General features: G+C 42.7%; 2 protein-coding genes across 3 annotated transcripts; both read left to right on the top strand.

Moving 5' to 3' along the window:
- The first annotated feature begins 492 nt into the window (after window positions 1–492).
- On the top strand, window positions 493–13,699 carry LOC139370898 (saxiphilin). Of its 2 annotated transcripts, none has more exons than XM_071110768.1 (17): window positions 493–568; window positions 4,166–4,329; window positions 4,482–4,581; window positions 5,002–5,178; window positions 5,737–5,899; window positions 5,979–6,043; window positions 6,186–6,343; window positions 6,601–6,787; window positions 6,906–7,054; window positions 7,167–7,257; window positions 7,362–7,421; window positions 7,501–7,683; window positions 9,687–9,834; window positions 9,997–10,079; window positions 10,261–10,445; window positions 10,572–10,758; window positions 10,867–13,699. In XM_071110768.1, the coding sequence occupies exons 2-17, from the start codon at window positions 4,174–4,176 to the stop codon at window positions 10,908–10,910; spliced, it is 2,136 nt and encodes a 711-aa protein (XP_070966869.1). In that variant the 5' UTR covers window positions 493–568; window positions 4,166–4,173; the 3' UTR covers window positions 10,911–13,699. The 2 variants fall into 2 exon arrangements, with proteins under 2 accessions (XP_070966869.1, XP_070966868.1); XM_071110767.1 differs by lacking the exon at window positions 493–568 and adding an exon at window positions 3,437–3,821.
- On the top strand, window positions 11,714–18,131 carry LOC139370900 (sirtuin 4). Its single transcript, XM_071110769.1, has 4 exons — window positions 11,714–11,824; window positions 16,856–17,346; window positions 17,464–17,758; window positions 17,979–18,131. Exons 2-4 carry the CDS (start codon window positions 16,856–16,858, stop codon window positions 18,129–18,131), a joined length of 939 nt encoding a protein of 312 aa, XP_070966870.1. The 5' UTR covers window positions 11,714–11,824.
- The last annotated feature ends 1,391 nt before the right edge of the window (window positions 18,132–19,522 follow it).

The raw sequence follows: 19,522 nt of genomic DNA on the forward strand, positions 1-19,522 counted from the left end.
AGACCCTAAACCTTACGGGGAGGGTTTTCCGAATACATGGAGAATCTCAATTCAAATCCCTTTTTACTCCAGGGCAAGGCTTAATGTTTGTCTGGGAAACTGGCCCTATGTCTCCTATCCTTGGGAGTCTTACAGTAACTCTTTCTGTGTGCAGGGTGGCGGTGCGTGCTTCCAGATGACAACCACAACGGCCTAGAGTTCTGCTGTACTCCCCGGTCAAAGAGCTGCTACCACCTGCAGCTCCTCTACCACCTCCAACCCAGGTCCCAGTGACAGCGAGCCTCCACCCTGCTGCAGCCTCCCTCCCCATCAGTCCCATACTGGCTCGCCCAGCGCCCCCATCTCAGTCTCCCAACAGCCCCACATTATGGATCAGTAGACCAGACTGCCCCCCTCCTCATTCATGACCACCTACACTCAAACTAAGGTAGTGAGGAGTCACTACTGCCCCCCCCCCCCCCCCCCCCCCCCCCCCCTCCCTTAGCCTGGACCATAGAGCTGCTCAATATCCACCTGGACATGCAGCGCTTCCAACAGGACTGCAAGCAACTTCAGTAAGGACCCACAGGTCTGTGATTAACATTACTGTTGGACCTTGTTTATACATTCTGGTGGATTTGTGTGTGTGTTTGTAGGGCGTACAGTACCTTGCAAAAACATTCATCCCCCTTGGTGTTTTTTCCTATTTTGTTGCATTACAGCCTGTAATTTAAATAGATTTTTATTTGGATTTCATGTAATGGACAAATACAAAATAGTCCAAATTGGTGAAGTAAAATTTTTAAAAATGTATTGTTTGAAAAAATTTGATAATATAAAAACTGCAAAAGTGATGCGTGCATATGTGTTCACCCCCTTTGCTATGAAGCCCCTAAATAAGATCTGGTGCAACCAATTACTTTCAGAAGTCATAACATAATTTGTTAGATTGCACACAGGTGGACTTTAAGTGTCACATGATCTCAGTATATCTACACTTGTTCTGAAAGAACCCAGAGTCTGCAACACCACTTAACAAGGGGCACCACCAAGCTTAAGAAGACCACCAAAAATTCAGAAATTTCCATCCCCAAGGATGAAGACCAAGGAGCGCTCCAAACAGGTCAGGGACAAAGTTGTGGAGAAGTACAGATCAGGGTTGGGTTATAAAAAAATATCAGAAACTTTGAACATCCCACGGCGCACCATTAAATCCATTATTAAAAAATGAAAAGAATATGGCACCACAACAAACCTGCCAAGAGAGGGCCACCCACCAAAACTCACAGACAAGGCAAGGAGGCCATTAATCAGAAAGGCAACAAAGAGACCAAAGATAACCCTAAAGGAGCTGCAAAGCTCCACAGTGGAGATTGGAGTATCTGTGGAGGACCACTTTAAGCCGTACACTCCACAGAGCTGAGCTTTACAGAAGAGTGGCCTGAAAAGGCCGTTGCTTAAAGAAAAAAATAAGAAACACTTTGTGTTTGCCAAAAGGCATGTGGGAGACTCCCCAAACATATGGAAGAAGGTACTTTGGTCAGATGAGACTAGAATTGAACTTTTTGGCCATCAAGGAAAACGCTATGTCTGGTGCAAACCCAACACCTCTCATCACCCCGAGAACACCATCACCACAGTGAAGCATGGTGGTGGCAGCATCATGCTGTGGGGATGTTTTTCATCGGCAGGGACTGGGGAAACTAATCAGAATTGAAGGAATGATAGATAGCGCTAAATACAGGGAAATTCCTGAGGGAAACCTATTTCAGTCTTCCAGAGATTTGAGACTGGGACAGAGGTTCACCTTCCAGCAGGACAATGACCCTAAGCATACAGCTGAAGCAACACTCGAGTGGTTTAAGGGGAAACATTTAAATGTCTTGGAATGGCCTCGTCAAAGCCCAGACCTCAATCCAATTGAGAATCTGTGGTATGACTTAACGATTGCTGTACACTAGCGGAACCCATCCAACTTGAAGGAGCTGGAGCAGTTTTGCCTTGAAAAATCCCAGTGGCTAGATGTGCCAAGCTTATAGAGTCACCCCAAGAGACTTGCAGCTGTAATTGCTGCAAAAGGTGGCTCTACAAAGTATTGACTTTGGGGAGTGAATAGTCATGCACACTCAAGTTGTTGTTTTTTTCACAATAAAAAATATTTTGCATCTTCAAAGTGGTTGTGTTGTGTAAATCAAATGTTACAAACCACCCCCAAAAATCAGTTTTAATTTCAGGTTGTAAGGCAACAAAATAGGAAAAATGCCAGGGGGGTGAATACTTTCGCAAGCCACTGTAGCTAAGACTTGAAGAGGTGTTGAGAAGCTGGCTGCAGACGAGTGGAAGTGAGGGAGAGACTGCGGAGAGGAACACAATCAGCCAATGGCTGGATGAGGTAAGACTTGAAGGGAAGATGCTGCGGTCATTGGTATATGTAAGGGCCACAATGTCTTCAAGGCAGAGTAATTAAGGATGTATAAACAAACAATGGTGATTATGAAAAGAAAAAAATGGAGAGAAAAAAAAAGTATACCGGCTATTCACCAGTCCATAAAGAACCAGAACCAATCATTGAAGTAATACTTTTTTCATTGGTTTCCTATCCACTTATAAATGAATAACTAAACTGATGGCTTTGATTTAGCATGCATTCCTCTGGAGGTGTCATTTTCATGTGAGCCATAAATCTTCAGCTATGAAAACGGAGCAGTCAGAATTTACAGCAAGTCAAGTATATAATAACCATGCCATATTGTGCAACGATTTTTCCCATTTTGTGGTCATTCCAGATTCATTTCCAGCTCTTTGTATTGTTATTGACAGATGGAGTGTATTGGCAGGCTGTCAGCTGAGCTGGCAGAGCAGAAGCCTGTAAATATCTTGCATGCTGCCAGGATCCACAGGATAGAGAGTGTTCTCCACAGCAGCACAGCCACAGGACAGGGACTGGGACTGGGACAGGCGGTTCTCAGCAGGCCTCCAGAGCATGGGGCTACTGATCATTACTCTGTCCACCACACTAGATGACAGACCGGACCATGGTCGCCCCAGTGGTGTAAGAGAATGACATGTTGCCATTCTCCACTGGTTGTTTTTTATAGTATAAAAACATCATTATTCAAAATAGAGGAAGATGTATGGAAATTGTTCATTTGAAGCTTTTGAATTAAAAATCGGTGATAATCGGTTGGACTGAAAAAGAATGGCATATGGCAAGGCAGCTGTTTGATTTATGTTTGACTTGACTATACTGTAATGGCTTTTTTTATATGTATAATGTTTTGGTGTTTGTACATTTTAACCTCTAAAATATTGGCTACATGCCTAATTATGTTGGTATTTTCTGCATTAAACTTTGCAGTGCTGGACTGTTTTTCACAAAACTATTACCAAAATAAATATAACACTCGATTTTTATTATTACATAATCATGCATTCAATGCGTTTACCGTGATAAGCCAAACAAACTGGAGGTGTGAGATACTGGCAACTGTTCTACAGATCTCAAACGCGTAAATGTGCTTGGATGCGGGTCGTCCGCGTGACGTTACATGGAAATATTTTCCAGATGCGCGCAGAGCAGTGGCGCAGAATCCCCTATTTTTGGCTATTTCGGAAGTTCTACGCTTGCACAATAGTTTGATTTCTTTAGGTCGCCTGTAGTAATAAGAAAGCATGTTGAATTATGAAGACGGATTTCAGGACGAATTGGAAGGGGTCCGCCAACCTCGCTGCGTAAAGTAAACTGCGTTTGGTTTGTTCAGCTCTTCAGTCCTTTTCAGAGACCAAAATGAGGGCAATGCATGCCATTCTAATAATTTTCATCTGCCTTCACTATAGTTGGGGTAAGTGTTCATCCAATCTAGTATAGTTTTGGGTGGAGGTACTCAAAATTCCAATTGTTAATCGTTTGGTTAGCCTTGCTGGATAATGTTGCCTTTTTCAAATATATTCTTGTTTTTGTGGTTTCACCTAATTTCAGGGATTGTTCTGAAAATGTTGTGGTCCTATACATTTTAATTAATCTTATACAGTATTGTAACAATGTATTCTCCCTCTACAGCAGTTGTTTATTTATTTCCCATTGGAAAGGAAATAGTGAGTTATGCATGCAGGTTAATATTGATGCTATTTCTTAGGTCCTAATATTACTATCCTTAACCCCAGTTTTATTTCCCTTTTGTTTTAGGTAAGAAGATGCGCTGGTGCACGGTGTCTGAGCAGGAGCAGAAGAAGTGTGCTGAGCTGGCCAAGGCCCTGGTGGCAGTGTTGCCTCCTGCTGCTGTGGCAGCATTCGCAAGGCTCTCCTGTGTCCTTGCCTACAGCACCACCGACTGCATCAACAAGATCAGGGTCAGAAAATACCTGCTCTCTCCAGATACCAGAAAGACTCACTATTTGCCCTAACCACTCATGTTGTTAATGCTGATACTGATTTCAGACAGGGCAGGTTTACCATACAGATGCTCCTTCATAGCCAACTGTATCTGATGCTTTTCCTCCAGGCTAACCGTGCTGACATAGTAACATTGGATGCAGGGGAAGTCTACACTGCAGTGAAGCAGTTTGGCCTCACTGCCATTGCCAAGGAGATCTACAGTGACGGTTGGTTAACGACACTTAAGATTTGGATCCTTTTAGTCCAGAACTAGGCACAATCTGTGTACGGGAAACATTTAAGCAATAAGGTATGAGGAGGTGTGGTATATGGCCACTATACCACGGCTAAGGGCAGTTCTTATGCACAACGCAACGCAGAGTACCTGGATATACAGCCCTTAGCTGTGGTATATTGCCCATACACCACAAACTCTCGAGGTGCGGTATTGCTATTATAAACTGGTTACCAATGTAATTAGAGCAGTAAAAATAAATGTTTTGTCATACCTGTGATATACGGTTTGATATAGCACAGCTTTCAGCCAATCAGCATTCAGGGTTCGATCCACCCAGTTTCTAATTTTGTTTATGACATTTTGTGTGCCTGTGTCCAGTTTATTGTATGTCTGTCACCTGTTTGCCCAGGAGGCTGTATTCTGGCGGTGGCGGTGGTGAGGAACCGCACCCTGGACGTGCGCTCCCTGCAGGGCCAGAGAAGCTGTCATTCTGGGGCCCGCTGGACGGCAGGCTGGAGTCTACCCTTGGGCTTCCTGCTGTCCCGCAACTACCTGACCTGGGCAGAGGAGCAGCCACTCAGTCAGGGTAAGAACATAGACCGACATATCCATCCAAATTGTTGAATCATAATTTTATTAAGTGTAATCCCGGTTACCCAAAAGTTTGTCATTTTCTGTTTTACTTCTGGGGGGAATGCCGTTATCAATTGCTCACTTCGGAAGAAAAGGAAGTGAGCCTTGACAAGTTCTCGCCGTTTCATCTGTCCATGAGAATCTGTCCACGAGCGCTTGTTACATTTTAAACTGCGTTTCCAAAACTCAGTCTTGGGGACCCCAAGGGGCACATGTTTTATTTTGATGACTAGTTGATTATTTAAATCAGCTGTGAAGTGTTAGAGCAAAAACCAAAACGTGCACCCCTTGGGGTCCCCAGGACAGAGTTTAGGAAACGCTGGTGTTTCTGGTGGCATTAGAACCCGGGACTCCCGCTCACTAATCCAACTTCTTAGAGGACATGCTCAAGGTCAGAGGCTGACAATAGGGCTTCCAAGTCTCAGGCAGGCCTAACTTATCACGAGAGCGTGATTCCAAATCACCTCCGCTACAAAGGAATGGTCTCTATCCCCACTCTTCTCTTTGGCAGCGGTCAGTGCCTTCTTCAATGCCAGTTGTGTTCCTGGGGCGGCTGCCATAGCACCCGTCCTGTGTACCCTGTGTCAGGGTCAGAAGTCCTACATCGCCCAGCGCAACTTCCACTGTGAGACGGCACATGGCGAACCTTTCTACAACAGCCAGGGGGCGCTCAGGTCAGATGGGAGGGTCATATCAGGACAGACACAATGATAATGATATGGTCATTTAAAAATGATTCTCGTTGTCTATCAGGTGTCTCAAGACTGGGGCAGGGGATGTTGCTTTTGTGGACCATACAGCCCTGGAGGGTATTGAAGGTACACAAAAAATATAGATATTCTGGAACAATACACAACTACCATTCAAGTACTTCAGAGTTCTTTCTCAAGACTAGTCAAATAGCTGTTGAAACATCCCCCTCCGCTCTATCTCTATCCCTGTTTTTTATTTATCTTCCAGAGAGTGAGAGGGAGGATTACCAACTGCTGTGTACTGATGGTACCCGTGCGCCACTAAGCCACTATGGGAGCTGCAACCTGGGAAGGGGACCAGGACAGGGCATGGTCACTCGACTCAGTGTTCGTAAGATCGCACGCAAGTTCCTGGCGGCAGCACAGGTAGTAACCCATTCTGTCTTCAACCACTTCTAGAAGCAGCAGATGTGGGACTTGTCGGGACAGCTCAGGGCTTCCAGCCCTCTACTCAGGATGACCACTTGTGAAACAGGGTTGGGTTTGCAAGGGAAAGCGTGTCCACTGTATTTAACATCAGTGTATATCACATTTGTATCCATCCACCTGCATGTGTCATCTATAGTATGTCCCTTGTTTGTATTTTTGTTGCTGAGAGAATGTCCGATGGATTTCCTAATCAGATGGCGTTTGGCCGGCGGGGTCGAGAGAGGCAACGTTTCCAGCTCTTTAACTCTGCTCCGTTCGGCGCCGCTGATCTGCTCTTCAAGGATGTCACAGAGAAGCTGTCCATTCTAGAGGATAACAAGGACATCAGTCAGGTGCTGGGGCTGGACTATGTGGCTCTCCTCAAAGGCCTTGGTCATGAAGGTGCATACCTACTCACATGGGCAGTGGGGGTGTATGTAGGCTGCTCATTGGGAAAACTAATTTGCTGCTACATTATGCATCATAACTAAATATGTTTTATTCTGTTGTGTATCTATAGGAAGCTCATTGGAGGACAGTGTTGTGCGTTGGTGCTGCATTAGCCATGCAGAACAGAAGAAATGTGAGCAGTGGGCTCTCAGCATTAAGTCAGACCCATTGGTGTGTGTTAGAGCCATCTCCATGAGCGATTGTGTCGAGAAGATTAAGGTAAGCAGACTAAGATAAAACTACAGGGTGTGGAAAATCATAACCCTATCCATAACCTACTGCCATTCTATGCAGCCCTACATCTTGATCTTCACTTACTGTGTTGTCACAGAGAGATGAGGTGGATGCGGTCTCGCTGGACGCCACACACGCATTCATCGCTGGGAAATGTGGCCTTGTTCCCGTGGTAACAGAGTATTATGGTATGCCTGATAATAATGTAATGGTTACAGAACTAGTTATTTATCATGGACGCTCACTGTAGTCAGTGTCTGTCGTCGACTCTTTCTCTCGCCGCTTCTCTCAGGGAAGACGTGCGTACCGGCTGAGGGAGGAGCTGAAAAAGCAGGCCATTTAGAGACGGATGGTGAGCTGAACAGAAGGGAAGTCCATTCATCTGTAAATGTACATGATTTTATTCTAAGCCGCTCCTTGTGTCCCCACAGTTTTGCCGTCCGTCGTTGGTGTGGCGGTCGTGAAGCGCTCCACCAGGGGTGTGTTCTTTGGGAACTTTGGGGGCAGGCGCTCCTGCCACGGCCACATGTACAGCCCTGCAGGCTGGCTTCTGCCCTTTAGACACACCCTCAGCCTGGAACACAACAACACCTCTCCCTGCGAACCAAACCAAGGTACCATTCCTGCCTGACAGTTGCATCTCCCTTTCCTGTGTGTGTGTGTTTTATATTTATATTTATGTACCAGTCAAAAGTTTGGACACACCTACTCATTGAAGGGTTTTTCTTTATTTAGACTATTTTCTACATTGTATAATAATAGTGAAAACATCAAAACTATGAAATAACATATATGGAATCATGTAGTAACCAAAAAAGTGTTATAAAATATATTTTGATTTGTTTATTTTAGATTCTTCCAAGTAGCCACCCTTTGCATTGATGATAGCTTTGCACACTCTTGGCATTATCTCAACCAGCTTCATGAGGCAGTCACCTGGAATGCATTTCAATTAACAGGTGTGCCTTGTTAAAAGTGAATTTGTGGAATTTATTTCCTTCATGCATTTGAGCTAATCATTTGTGTTGTTACAAGGTAGGGGTAGTATACAAAAGATGGCTCTATTTGGTAAAAGACCAAGTCCATATTATGGCAAGAACTGCTCAAGTAAGCAAAGAGAAACGACAGTCCATCATTCCTCTAAGACACGAAGGTCAGTCAATACGAACAATTTCAAGAGCTTTGAATGTTACTTCAAGTGCAGTCGCAAAGAATCATCAAGAGCTATGATGAAACTGGCTCTCATGAGGACCGCCACAGGAAAGGAAGACCCAGAGTTACCTCTGCTGCAGAGGATAAGTTCATTAGAATAACTGCACTTCAGATTGCAGCCCAAATAGATGTTTCACAGAGTTCAAGTAACAGACACTTCTCAACTGTTCAGAGGAGACTGTGTGAATCAGGCCTTCATAGTCAAATTGATGCAAAGAAACCATTATTAAAGGACACAAATAAGAAGAATCTCCTTGCTTGGGCCAAGAAATACGACCGGTGGAAATCTGTCCTTTGGCCTGATGAGTCCAAATTTGGGATTTTTGGTACCAATGCAGAGTAGTTGAACAGATCTCTGCATGTGTATTTCCACCATAAAGCATGGAGGAGGAGGTGTTATGTTATGGGGGTGCTTTGCTGGAGACACTGTCTGTGATTGATTTCATTTAGAATTCAAGGCACACTTAACCAGCATGGCTACCACAGCATTCTGCAGCAATACACCATCCCAGCAATACATCCCATCCAGGCTGTGTTAGGGCTATTTTACCAAGAAGGAGAGTGATGGAGTGCTGCATCAGATGATCTGGCCTCCACAATCCCCCGACCTCAACCAAATTGAGTCAGACTGCAGAGTGAAGGAAAAGCGGCCAGCAAGTGCTCAGCATATGTGGCAAATCCATCAAGACTGTTGGTGAAGCTGGTTGAGAGAATGCCAAGAGTGTTTAAAGCTGTCATCAAGGCAAAGGGTGGCTATTTGAATAATCTCAAATATAAAATATATTTTGATTTGTTTCACTTTGTTTGTTTACTAAATTTACTACATGATTCCATGTGTTATTTCATAGTTTTGATGGCTTCACTATTATTCTTCAATGTAGAAAATAGTACAAATAAAGAAAAACCCTTGAATGAGTTGATGTTCTAAAACGTTTGACCAGTAGTGTATATAAGGTCCCACAGTTGACAGTGCATGTCAGCAAAAACCAAGCCATGAGGTCAAAGGAATTGTCCGTAGAGCCCCGAGACAGAATTGGGTCAAGGCACCGGTCTGGAGAAGGGTACCAAATCTGGGCCTGACTCCCAAGTGGGTGGGCCTATGTCCTCCTAGGCCCACCCATGGCTGCTTCCCTGCTCAGTCATGTGAAATCCATAGTGTAGGGCCTAATGAATTTATTTCAATTGACTGATTTCCTTATATTAACTGTAAATCGTTGAAATTGTTGCATTTATATTGTGTGTGTGTGTGTGTGTGTGTGTGTACTAGTATGCAGATAACTAGCTCGGGTATACTGCAATTCACAATTTTATCCTCGTGTAGACTACAACATGAAATGACCCAAAATTCTTACAGCACAATAGGCTGATATTTGGTGAGGATGTGTATTCTGCTCATCTCTCCTAGTGTACAACGAGGTGTTCTGGAAGGGCTGTCTCCCTGGTTCTCAGGGAAACCTCTGTAAAGTGTGTATGGGGGGCACTGGGGAGGCTGCCACCAAACGCTGTGCAGACAACCACAACGAGCGTTACTACGGCAACATGGGGGCTTTGAGGTGAATGGTGGCTCTCTTGTTGCATGTTCGTATTCATTGTTCATGGATAAAAAATGCAGTCATTCAATCTTACATCAAGTTGTCACAGTGCTTTACAGAAACCTGGCAATGTGAAAGATTTGTTGTGATTGTTATGACGTTGCCCCATGGTTATTTGTGCAGGTGCCTGGTAGGAGATGCCAGTGGGAAGAGCTATGGAGATGTGGCCTTTGTTGAGCAGCACAATCTAGAGAGCAACATCCTCAGTAAGAACCTCATACAACTCTTATACATAGTTAGGCTACATATGGCCACCACACTCACACACCATGAAGTAATAATGGTATATGTTCAGGCAAACAGTTACAGGTTATAATAATGTTCTTGTTTTTCCTCATTTGGTTTGTGAAACTTTTGATATTACATTTAGTTTGTGTTGTGCTCCAGGTCTGAGCCCCAGTGGGTGGGCGGATGGGTGGCTGTCCTGGGACTTTGAGCTTTTGTGTGGGGATGGCCGGCGGGAACCTTTATCTGAATGGGAGAACTGTAACCTAGGAGCCATCCCACCCAACATCATCATGACAAGACCTGTGCTCACTTCTCGCGTCTACGACTTCCTCATGAAGTCACAGGTGAGACTGCGGAGTCAGACAAACAGGAATCTAAACCAACCTAATTATTTTGGCGACACTGTATTCATTTCATACTATTTTTTTTTTCTTCTAACAAGCCATTCCAAATGTTCCCATCCCTTGAAGGAGACTCTGGCATCCAACCCAGACACAGAATTCCGTCTGTTTCAGTCCCAGCAGTATGGAGAGAGTGATCTGCTGTTTAAAGACGCCACTCAGTGCCTCATCCACACCAGTCACCTGGACTACCGCACCATACTTGGAGATGAGTTCTACAGACTAGCAGAGACTGTCTTCAACTGCACACACTCAGGTGGAAATTGATACTTTATCATGTGCATGTTTATACTGAAACTGTGTACTGTTGAAATGTTATTGACTATAAAGTAGCCAATGTATGTATTAATTTTATCTCTGACAGACATCTTGGAGTTTTGCAACCAGGACGTGTGCAGCATATTTTGAGCAACTGAGAGAAGAGAAATCACATGTTTCACATTGACCTATTGTGGAGGCCCTAACCAAAATGTTTGCCAAAATGTAATATTGTTTCTTGCTTCTTGTAATTCCTCAGTCCACACCCACCTGAATGTTAAAAATATATATAGAATTGTCAGAGACATTTCAATGAAAGCTTCTGTTTCTTTTCAGCAATATTTCATTTTTCAAACTTTTGGTAATGTGTGCAGGGGTTCCAAAAGTAGGGTCTGTAGCAAAATCTCTAAATATTAAAACAAATATTTTATTTTTATTTTAGAAAAATTACTAGCAACAACAAATTAAATGGATTTTGGACAAGGGATCCGTGGAAAAAGTTGAAGTTACAATACAATGTCATATTCATGTTCTTAGCCCTTATATGCACAACATGGGCCTGTGAGGCTCACAGATTGGTCTTCACAATACTCCATCAATGATCTTGTTCAACAGAATTCTTCTATTCCGCCAAAATTTGGTTTTGAACACAGTGCATTATTTTAATATTGCAAAATGTGTAGAATTGCAAGAAATTAGCTTTAAACCGGTATGGTATTGCCAAGGTCTGGACATGCACTGTTTTAGTCAACGTAAAACTGCTTGTATGCTATTTTTAATGCCGTCTACAGTAGGAGTTGTATTCTGATGAGGGCGACTCATCATCGTGCTGACACGAAATGGGTCCCCGACGCAAACAAAGTGTGGGAACCCACTTGTGTACCACACACACTGAGCTATGTACGTTGGTAAATTCCACCGGACTACAAGTCCCAGCGTGCATAGCGGGGGTTGCCGTTCTTCGTTACACTGGTATTTCCTGTCGCTCTTTTTCGTAAGAGTTGGCTGCCTGCTACATTGTCGGCTGTTTATTCAATCAAACGTGTACCTCGTGCCATTGTAAGGTACGTTACATGACGCTGAATTTTATTACTACTTACAATGTCTAATTCATGCCTTTTTGTGGTTCTATGCTTCTTATCGTATTTACTCCACGTAACCTTGTTACTGATGACAGTAGTTCAAATGGTGAGTCAGAACTTGTACACAAATCAGCCTTGACAAAAAGTCGAATACCGTAAAAGACTAAATGAACAATGACTGTGTCAGATAAAGCTAGATACATATAATTATTGCTTGGTGACCATAATTATATTATTTTTAATAAAAGATGTGACAAGCTTGCGAGGAGGCATCAGGGCATGTCCATGTTTTCTTGAATTTACATAAGAGAAATCTAAATAACTTACAGCTCGCGTCCTATCTCTCTCGTTACCTCCTTCTCGAAACCTATTGGATGAGAGAGCCAGAGGTCCCGCCTTTCTGACCTTTTCTTCCAATGGGTTTTGAGAAGGAATGGAGATTCTCCCATCAACAGATGAGATTTTGGTTGCAATCCAAAGTCAAAGTAGACCGTCCTATACCCTCAGCCTTTGAATGAAATGTTACATCGTCACATCTGAGTGTACTACCAAGCGAGTTATGATCAAAGACGCAATCATCCTTTATGGAAATCTTGAAGTTGCGCTAATAAACAACCAACCTAAAGCAATTAATGTACCTAGCAAGCTAACAGTTACCCATAGCTGGCTAACTAGTTTTATAGTTGTGATTTTATTCCAATACATTTCAGAATTTCCCCAAAATATTTTTATGAAGCTAGGCACTTTTTAAAGGCTCCTCACTATGAGACTAAGACTATTGGCAAACGCTGAAATCAATGTCATATCTGTTGAGCGAACTCGAGTCATAATTTTGTCTGACATGCCAAAAGTGCCGCCGTGTTGAATGAAGGCAACACTTCGCTCCCACTGAGTATGACACGTGACTACAGTTTTGCTTTACATTGTGGGCCAAATCAACCCCACAAGTGATCGTGACAACCATGGAGTTTATTACCCAGTGAAACACTTGATCCCAACAGTCGTTCCATGTCATTGCAGCAAGCCATGACACCCGCGATCTCAGATTGTTTTTAAATAGTTTGTGGTTAGAAACAGGTTATATTATTTTGTTGACATTTTAATTTGATCTATGCGAAATTAAGCTTATTTATTGCACGCAAATTGGCCATTTTAATAAATAGGATTCAGATATTCAATAAATATAGTACCAAACGTTTTCCTTCACCCCTCCCCCACCTATACATGCCCCCTTGTAAGACCCAATGATCCGTGAACCGTACATGATACAGACAACACCTTGGTGTCATTGTACTCCTTAGTGTGGTTTAAAATATGGAGTATCGCTACATTCTGGAATACAATTTTACACATGCATTTAATTTTAAAGCTATTAATATTGATCTCAAAATACATCACATTTCAAGACTGGGTTCCCTGCTACTTTTAAAGTTACGATAAATGTTATGAGCACCACCAACACAGGGAATGGATTCAAAGGGAACTCCCTCTGCTGGTGATTTGTTGAATGGGCAATCCTACAGGAGGGCTGTGATTGGTTAATGACCTATACTTGTCCATTTCTATGTAGAACGTTTTAGTTTTTTCAAGTAGCAGAGAGCCCACTGGAAATTGTATATTGTTCCAAACAATGTCTAAATTAATCAAATATGAATACATTAATGTGAAAAATGGTATTTCAGAATACAGTTCCTTCAGAAATTATTCACCCCTATACTTTTTCCACATTTTGTTGTTAGTGTCTGAATTTAAAATGGATTCAATGTATATGTTTGTCACTGGCCTACACAGAATACTCCATAATGTCAAAGTGGAATTGTTTTAAGAAAATTAATACATTAAAATGTTTTGACTCAAGTATTCAATCCCTTTGTTATGGCAAACCTAAATAAGTTCAGAAGTAAAAATGAGTTTAACAAGTCACATAAGTTGCATGGACTCACAATGTGTGCAAAAGTGTTTCAACGTGATTTTTTGAATGACTACATCATCTCTGTACCCCACAAATACAATTATCTGTAAGGTCCCTCAGTTGAGCAGTGCATTTTAAACACAGATTCAACCACAAAGACCAGGGAGGTTTTCCAATGCCTCACAAAGAAGGGCAACTATTGGTAGATGGGTAAATGTAGATGGATTGTGCATCAATACACCAAGTCACTACAAAGATACAGGCGTTCATCCTGCTGTAGAGGAAGGAAACCACTCAGGGATTTCTCCATGAGGCCAATGGTTACTTTAAAACAGAATTTAATGGCTGTGATAGTAGATAACTGAGGATGGATCAACAACATTTTAGTTACTCCACTATACTAACCTAATTGACAGAGTGAAAAGGAAGCTGTACAGAAAACATGCATCCTGTTCACAACAAGGCACTGAAGTAATACTTTAATACAAAAAATTGGCCAAAAATTTACTTTTTGTTCTGAATAGAAAGTGTTATCTTTGGGGCAAATCTAATACAATACATTACTGAGTACCACTCCATATTTTCAAGCATAGCATATTATTTGTACTATTTTCTACATTGTAGAATAATAGTGAAGACAACTCAAAAAGTATGTTAGATTCTTCAAATTAGCCACCCTTTGCCTTGATGACAGCTTTGCACACTTGGCATTCTCTCAAGCAGCTTCATGAGGAATGCTTTTCCAACCGTCAAGGAATTCCCACATATGCTTAGCACTTGTTGGCTGCTTTTCCTTTACTCTGCAGGCCAACTCATCCCAAACCATCTCAATTGGGTTGAGGTTGGGTGATTGTGGAGGCCAGGTCACCTGATGCAGCCCTCCATCACTCTTCTTGGTCAAATAGCCATTACACAGGCTGGAGGTGTGTTTTGGGTCATTATCCTGAAGAAAAACAAATGATTGTCCCACTAAGCGCAAACCAGATGGGATGGCATATCACTGCAGAATGCTGTGGTGGCCATGCTGGTTAAGTGTGCCTTAAGTTCTAAATATATCACAGACAGTGTCGCCAGCAAAGCACACCCACACCACCTCCTCCATGCTTCACGGTCAGAACCACACATGCAGAGATCATCCGTTCACCTACTCTGCGTCTCACAAAGACACGGCGGTTGGAACCAAAAATCTCATTTGGGCTGAGGTGCAGTTATTTCTAATAAACATGTCGTCTGCAACAGAGGTAACTCTAGGTCTTCCTTTCCTGTGGCGGTCTTCATGAGAGCCAGTTTCATCATAGCGCTTCAAAGTTCTTGAAATGTTCAGTTTTGACTGACCTTCATGCCTTAGAGTAATGATGGACTGTCATTTCTCTTTGCTTATTTGAGCTGTTCTTGCCATAATATGGACTTGGTCTTTCACCAAATAGGGCAATCTTCTGTATACACTCCAACGTTGTCACAACACAACTGATTGTCTCAAACGCATTACGAATGAAAAAAATCCACACATTTACTTTTAACCAGGCACACCTGTTAATTGAAATGCATTCCTGGTGACTACCTCATGAAGCTGTTTGAGATAATGCCAATAGTGGGCAAGGCAAAGGGTGGCTACTTTGAAGAATCTCAAATATAAAATATATTTTGATTTGTTTAACACTTTGTTGGTTACTACATGATTCCATATGTGTTATTCCATAGTGTTGATGTCTTCACTATTATTATACAATGTAGAAAATAGTCAAAATAAAGAAAACCCCTTGAAAGAGTAGGTGTGTCCAAACTTTTGACTGGTACTGAATCTAACTAGACATGTTCATATATAAGGCTGAAATATTAACGTTTCAGGGGAGGTCTATGCACAGCAAGTTATGTCAATTAGGCTATTCTTAGAATATTTTTGAACATTATCGCAATTAACGTTACATGGCTACTGTTTTATAGAGGTAAATCCCAGCTTTCTAACGGTGCAGATTTCTTTAGGCTCTACAGTGCGACAACGAAATGAATGCTTAGTTAGCTATAGTTAACTAGCGAGAACTGCTACAAGTTGTGTTTCTAAATGGTGATCTAGTTCGTCTGTCATTATTTTATACCTGCTGCTGAAATGTCGTCTATCTCCGCCGGCACTGGCACACACTGAAGGGTAATTGCCGGGGGAGATAGACGACGACATTTCAGCAGCAGGTATAAAATAATGACAGACGAACTAGATCACCATTTAGAAACACAACTTGTAGCAGTTCTCGCTAGTTAACTATAGCTAACTAAGCATTCATTTCGTTGTCGCACTGCAGAGCCTAAAGAAATCTGCACCGTTAGAAAGCTGGGATTTACCTCTATAAAACAGTAGCCATGTAACGTTAATTGCGATAATGTTCAAAAATAATGGCGGATATGTCGTTTTATTGATTGATCATATTTAAGTGTGCTTTCATGAATTACAGTAACAACAATTATTAAACTAATTTCCATGACCTGACAAACCCTAATTGGACAACTTGGATCAGCACATCATGCTATTCAGGCTGGCGCATTTTCAATCTGCGCAATCTCGGAACAGTTTTACTGTCAACACAGACTAGTAGCAAATACATTTGAACAAAGCAGAATCAGGAAATTAATGCGGACTTTCTATTGCTATTCAATGAAGATCCCGACTTCGTTCAGCTTTTGATCAACCTGTTTTGCCTTGGTGTGTGAATCTGGGCCAGCGATAGGGTACTTTGTTTTTATAGAGGAGCTGGTACGCAATTCCCCCAAAATTAGAAGTGCCGGTAAGGCGTTCAGGACAGTCCCAAATCAAGCACTGTGGGTATAACACTGAATGGAGCTAAGCACAGGCAATATCCTAGAGGACAACATGGTTAAATCTGATTCCCACGACATTAGGAGATGAATTCACCTTTCAGCAGGACAATAACTTAAACTACAAGGCCAAATCAACACTGGAGTGTAATGTTTCAGGAATGCTAATCTTATCTGTTACAAACTACAGAAACTATTTCAGAACAATCTGAAATAGTGGGTCGAAATCCTCAAGTGCTTTTTGAGGTGGATCGACCTATATGCATCAATCTTACACTGTACTCTGTATGCAGATGCGGTTCCCATGGAGACCCTTGGCACTGTGTTGCGCAGCCCCTGGGAGACGGGCATCATCATCAGTTCCCGAGGGCATCCAGAGCTTTGTGCCTGCCAGCAGCACCATCGATGCCCACACCCTGGAGCAGCTACAGGCCTTCTTGTCCCGTGCCACGCGCCTCTTCGTCATCACTGGGGCGGGTCTGTCCACAGAGTCTGGCATTCCAGACTACCGCTCAGAGGGGGTGGGTCTCTACGCCCGCACAGACAGGCGACCTATGCAGTATGCAGAGTATATACGCAGCGCCAAGTCTCGTCAGCGCTATTGGGCTAGGAACTATATGGGCTGGCCACAGTTCTCCTCTCATCAGCCAAACTCTGCCCACCTGGCTCTGCAGCAGTGGGAGGAGCAGGGAAAGGTACACTGGCTGGTAACTCAGAATGTGGACGCGCTTCATTCCAAGGCAGGCCATCAAGGACTGACTGAACTGCACGGCTGCGCACACAGGTAGTGAGGTAGAAATGTACTGTGTCACACATACAATACAGACTGACTTCTTCTTCAAGGACATTGGCTCAGAACAACACTCAGCTTTTTACCTTTGTGTGTGTGTGTCCCTCTCAGGGTGTTGTGTCTGGGCTGTGGTGCCGTGTCTCCAAGGGAGGACCTCCAGAAGCGGTTCAAAGCACTGAACCCTAGCTGGGGTGCACAGGCAGGAGGTGTGGCTCCCGATGGTGATGTCTTCATTGAGGACGAGCAGGTCCTCCACTTCAGAGTGCCTTCATGTAAGGATTGTGGGGGCATATTGAAGCCAGAGGTGACATTCTTTGGGGACACAGTGAACCGAAGGACAGTGCAGTTTGTACATGAGAGACTAGCTGAGTCCGATGCGGTTCTTGTCGCTGGATCTTCTTTGCAGGTGGGCATGATATATATAATTGTTCACGACCTACCATAAATGTTTAAATTGATAGTGTTGCTATGTTGTTGATATAGTCAACTGTTTGTTACAGGTGATATTCTGTTATGTTTGTCTTACTAATATGGTATACTTATAAAAACATGTCCCTGTGACACAAAGGAAACAACTCAATAGCCTTACAATATGTGGAAGTTTCACATCCCTTCTAATTTTCCAGGTGTATTCTGGATACAGATTCCTACTGGCAGCAGCTGACCAGAAGATCCCAGTAGCCATCTTGAACATTGGGTCTACCAGGGCCGACCACCTGGCAGAGTTCAGAGTCAGTGCTCGTTGTGGGGAGGTATTGTCTGTCATTCAGCCTCACTGACCACAAAGACAGACGGAAGGCCTCACTAGGACTTCAGTCACTGATCCACAGATACCGTTGTATTGTTTTGAGAACTATTCAGTGGGCTCTACTATTCTAACTCTTGGTCAACCTGGCAGCAATGCAATCAGCTTTAGGACATTGGGCTGAAGTGATGGACACTACTAGTAACCAGGAATCATGTGTTATGGGCTTGTACATGTACAGTGCCTTTAGAAAGTATTCAAATCTCTGTACCCCACAGATACAATTATCTGTAAGGTCCCTCAGTCGAGCTGTGAATTTCAAACACAGATTCAACCACCAGGGAAGTTTTCCAATGCCTTGCAAAGGGCACCTATTGGTAGATGGGTAAAATAAAAAGCAGACCCTTTGAGCATGGTGAAGTTATTAATTACACTTTGGAGGGTGTATCAATACACCCAGTCACTAACTACAAAGATACAGGCGTCGTTCCTAACTCAGTTGCCAGAGAGGAAGGAAACCACTCAGGAATTTCACCATGAGGCCAATGGTGACTTTAAAACAGATACAGAGTTTAATGGCTGTGATAGAAGAAAACTGAGGATGGATCAACAACATTGTAGTTACTCCACAATAGTAACCTAAATGACAGTGAAAAGAAGGAAGCCTGTACAGAATATAAATATTCCAAAATATGCATCCTGTTTGCAATAACACAAAGTAAAACTGCCAAAAAATGTGGCAAAGAAATGTACTTTATGTCCTGAATACAAAGCATTATGTTTGGAACAAATCCAACAACACACTCTTCATATTTTCAAGCATGGTGGTGGCTGTTATGGGTATGCTTGTCATCAGCAAGGACTAGGGAAATTTTTTAGGATAAAAATAAACGGAATAGAGCCAAGTACAGTCAAAGTCCTAGAGTAAAACCTGGTTTAGTCTGCTTTCCAACAGACACTTTGAGAAAAATTCCCCTTTCAGCAGGACAATACCCTAGAATACAAGGCCACCTATACACTGGTTGCTTACCAAGATGACATTGAATGTTCTAGTTACAGTTCTGAGTGGCCTAGTTACAGTTTTGACTTAAATCGTCTTGAAAATCTATGGCAAGACTTTAAAATGGCTGTCTAGCAATGATCAACCAACTTGACAGAGCTTGACAAATTATTTTTAAAAGTATAATGTGCAAATATTATACAATCCAGGTGTGCAAAGCTCTTAGAGACATACCCAGAAAGACTCACAGCTAAAGGCCTAATCCCTGCCAAAGATTAGTCTAACATGTATTGATTCAGCAGTGTGAATAGCTTATAGCACAAAAAGTTTAGATTTTTTAAATGTTGTGCACAAATTTGTTTACATCTCTGTTAGTGATCATTTCTCCTTTTCCAAGATAATCCATCCACCTGACAGGTGTGGCA

This window comes from Oncorhynchus clarkii, chromosome 17 (genome assembly GCF_045791955.1).
Source record: "Oncorhynchus clarkii lewisi isolate Uvic-CL-2024 chromosome 17, UVic_Ocla_1.0, whole genome shotgun sequence".
NCBI lineage: Eukaryota > Metazoa > Chordata > Actinopteri > Salmoniformes > Salmonidae > Oncorhynchus > Oncorhynchus clarkii.

Bases quoted from the DNA above. Each gene is read 5' to 3' on its own strand.
- LOC139370898 (XM_071110767.1), top strand. From the start codon at position 3,767: ATGAGGGCAATGCATGCCATTCTAATAATTTTCATCTGCCTTCACTAT. The intron at 6,344-6,600 runs GTAGTAACCCAT...TTTCCTAATCAG, and splicing joins AGTTCCTGGCGGCAGCACAG to ATGGCGTTTGGCCGGCGGGG. The intron at 10,759-10,866 runs GTGGAAATTGAT...TATCTCTGACAG, and splicing joins CTTCAACTGCACACACTCAG to ACATCTTGGAGTTTTGCAAC.
- LOC139370900 (XM_071110769.1), top strand. From the start codon at position 16,856: ATGCGGTTCCCATGGAGACCCTTGGCACTGTGTTGCGCAGCCCCTGGG. The intron at 17,347-17,463 runs GTAGTGAGGTAG...TGTCCCTCTCAG, and splicing joins CTGCACGGCTGCGCACACAG to GGTGTTGTGTCTGGGCTGTG. The intron at 17,759-17,978 runs GTGGGCATGATA...CTAATTTTCCAG, and splicing joins TCGCTGGATCTTCTTTGCAG to GTGTATTCTGGATACAGATT.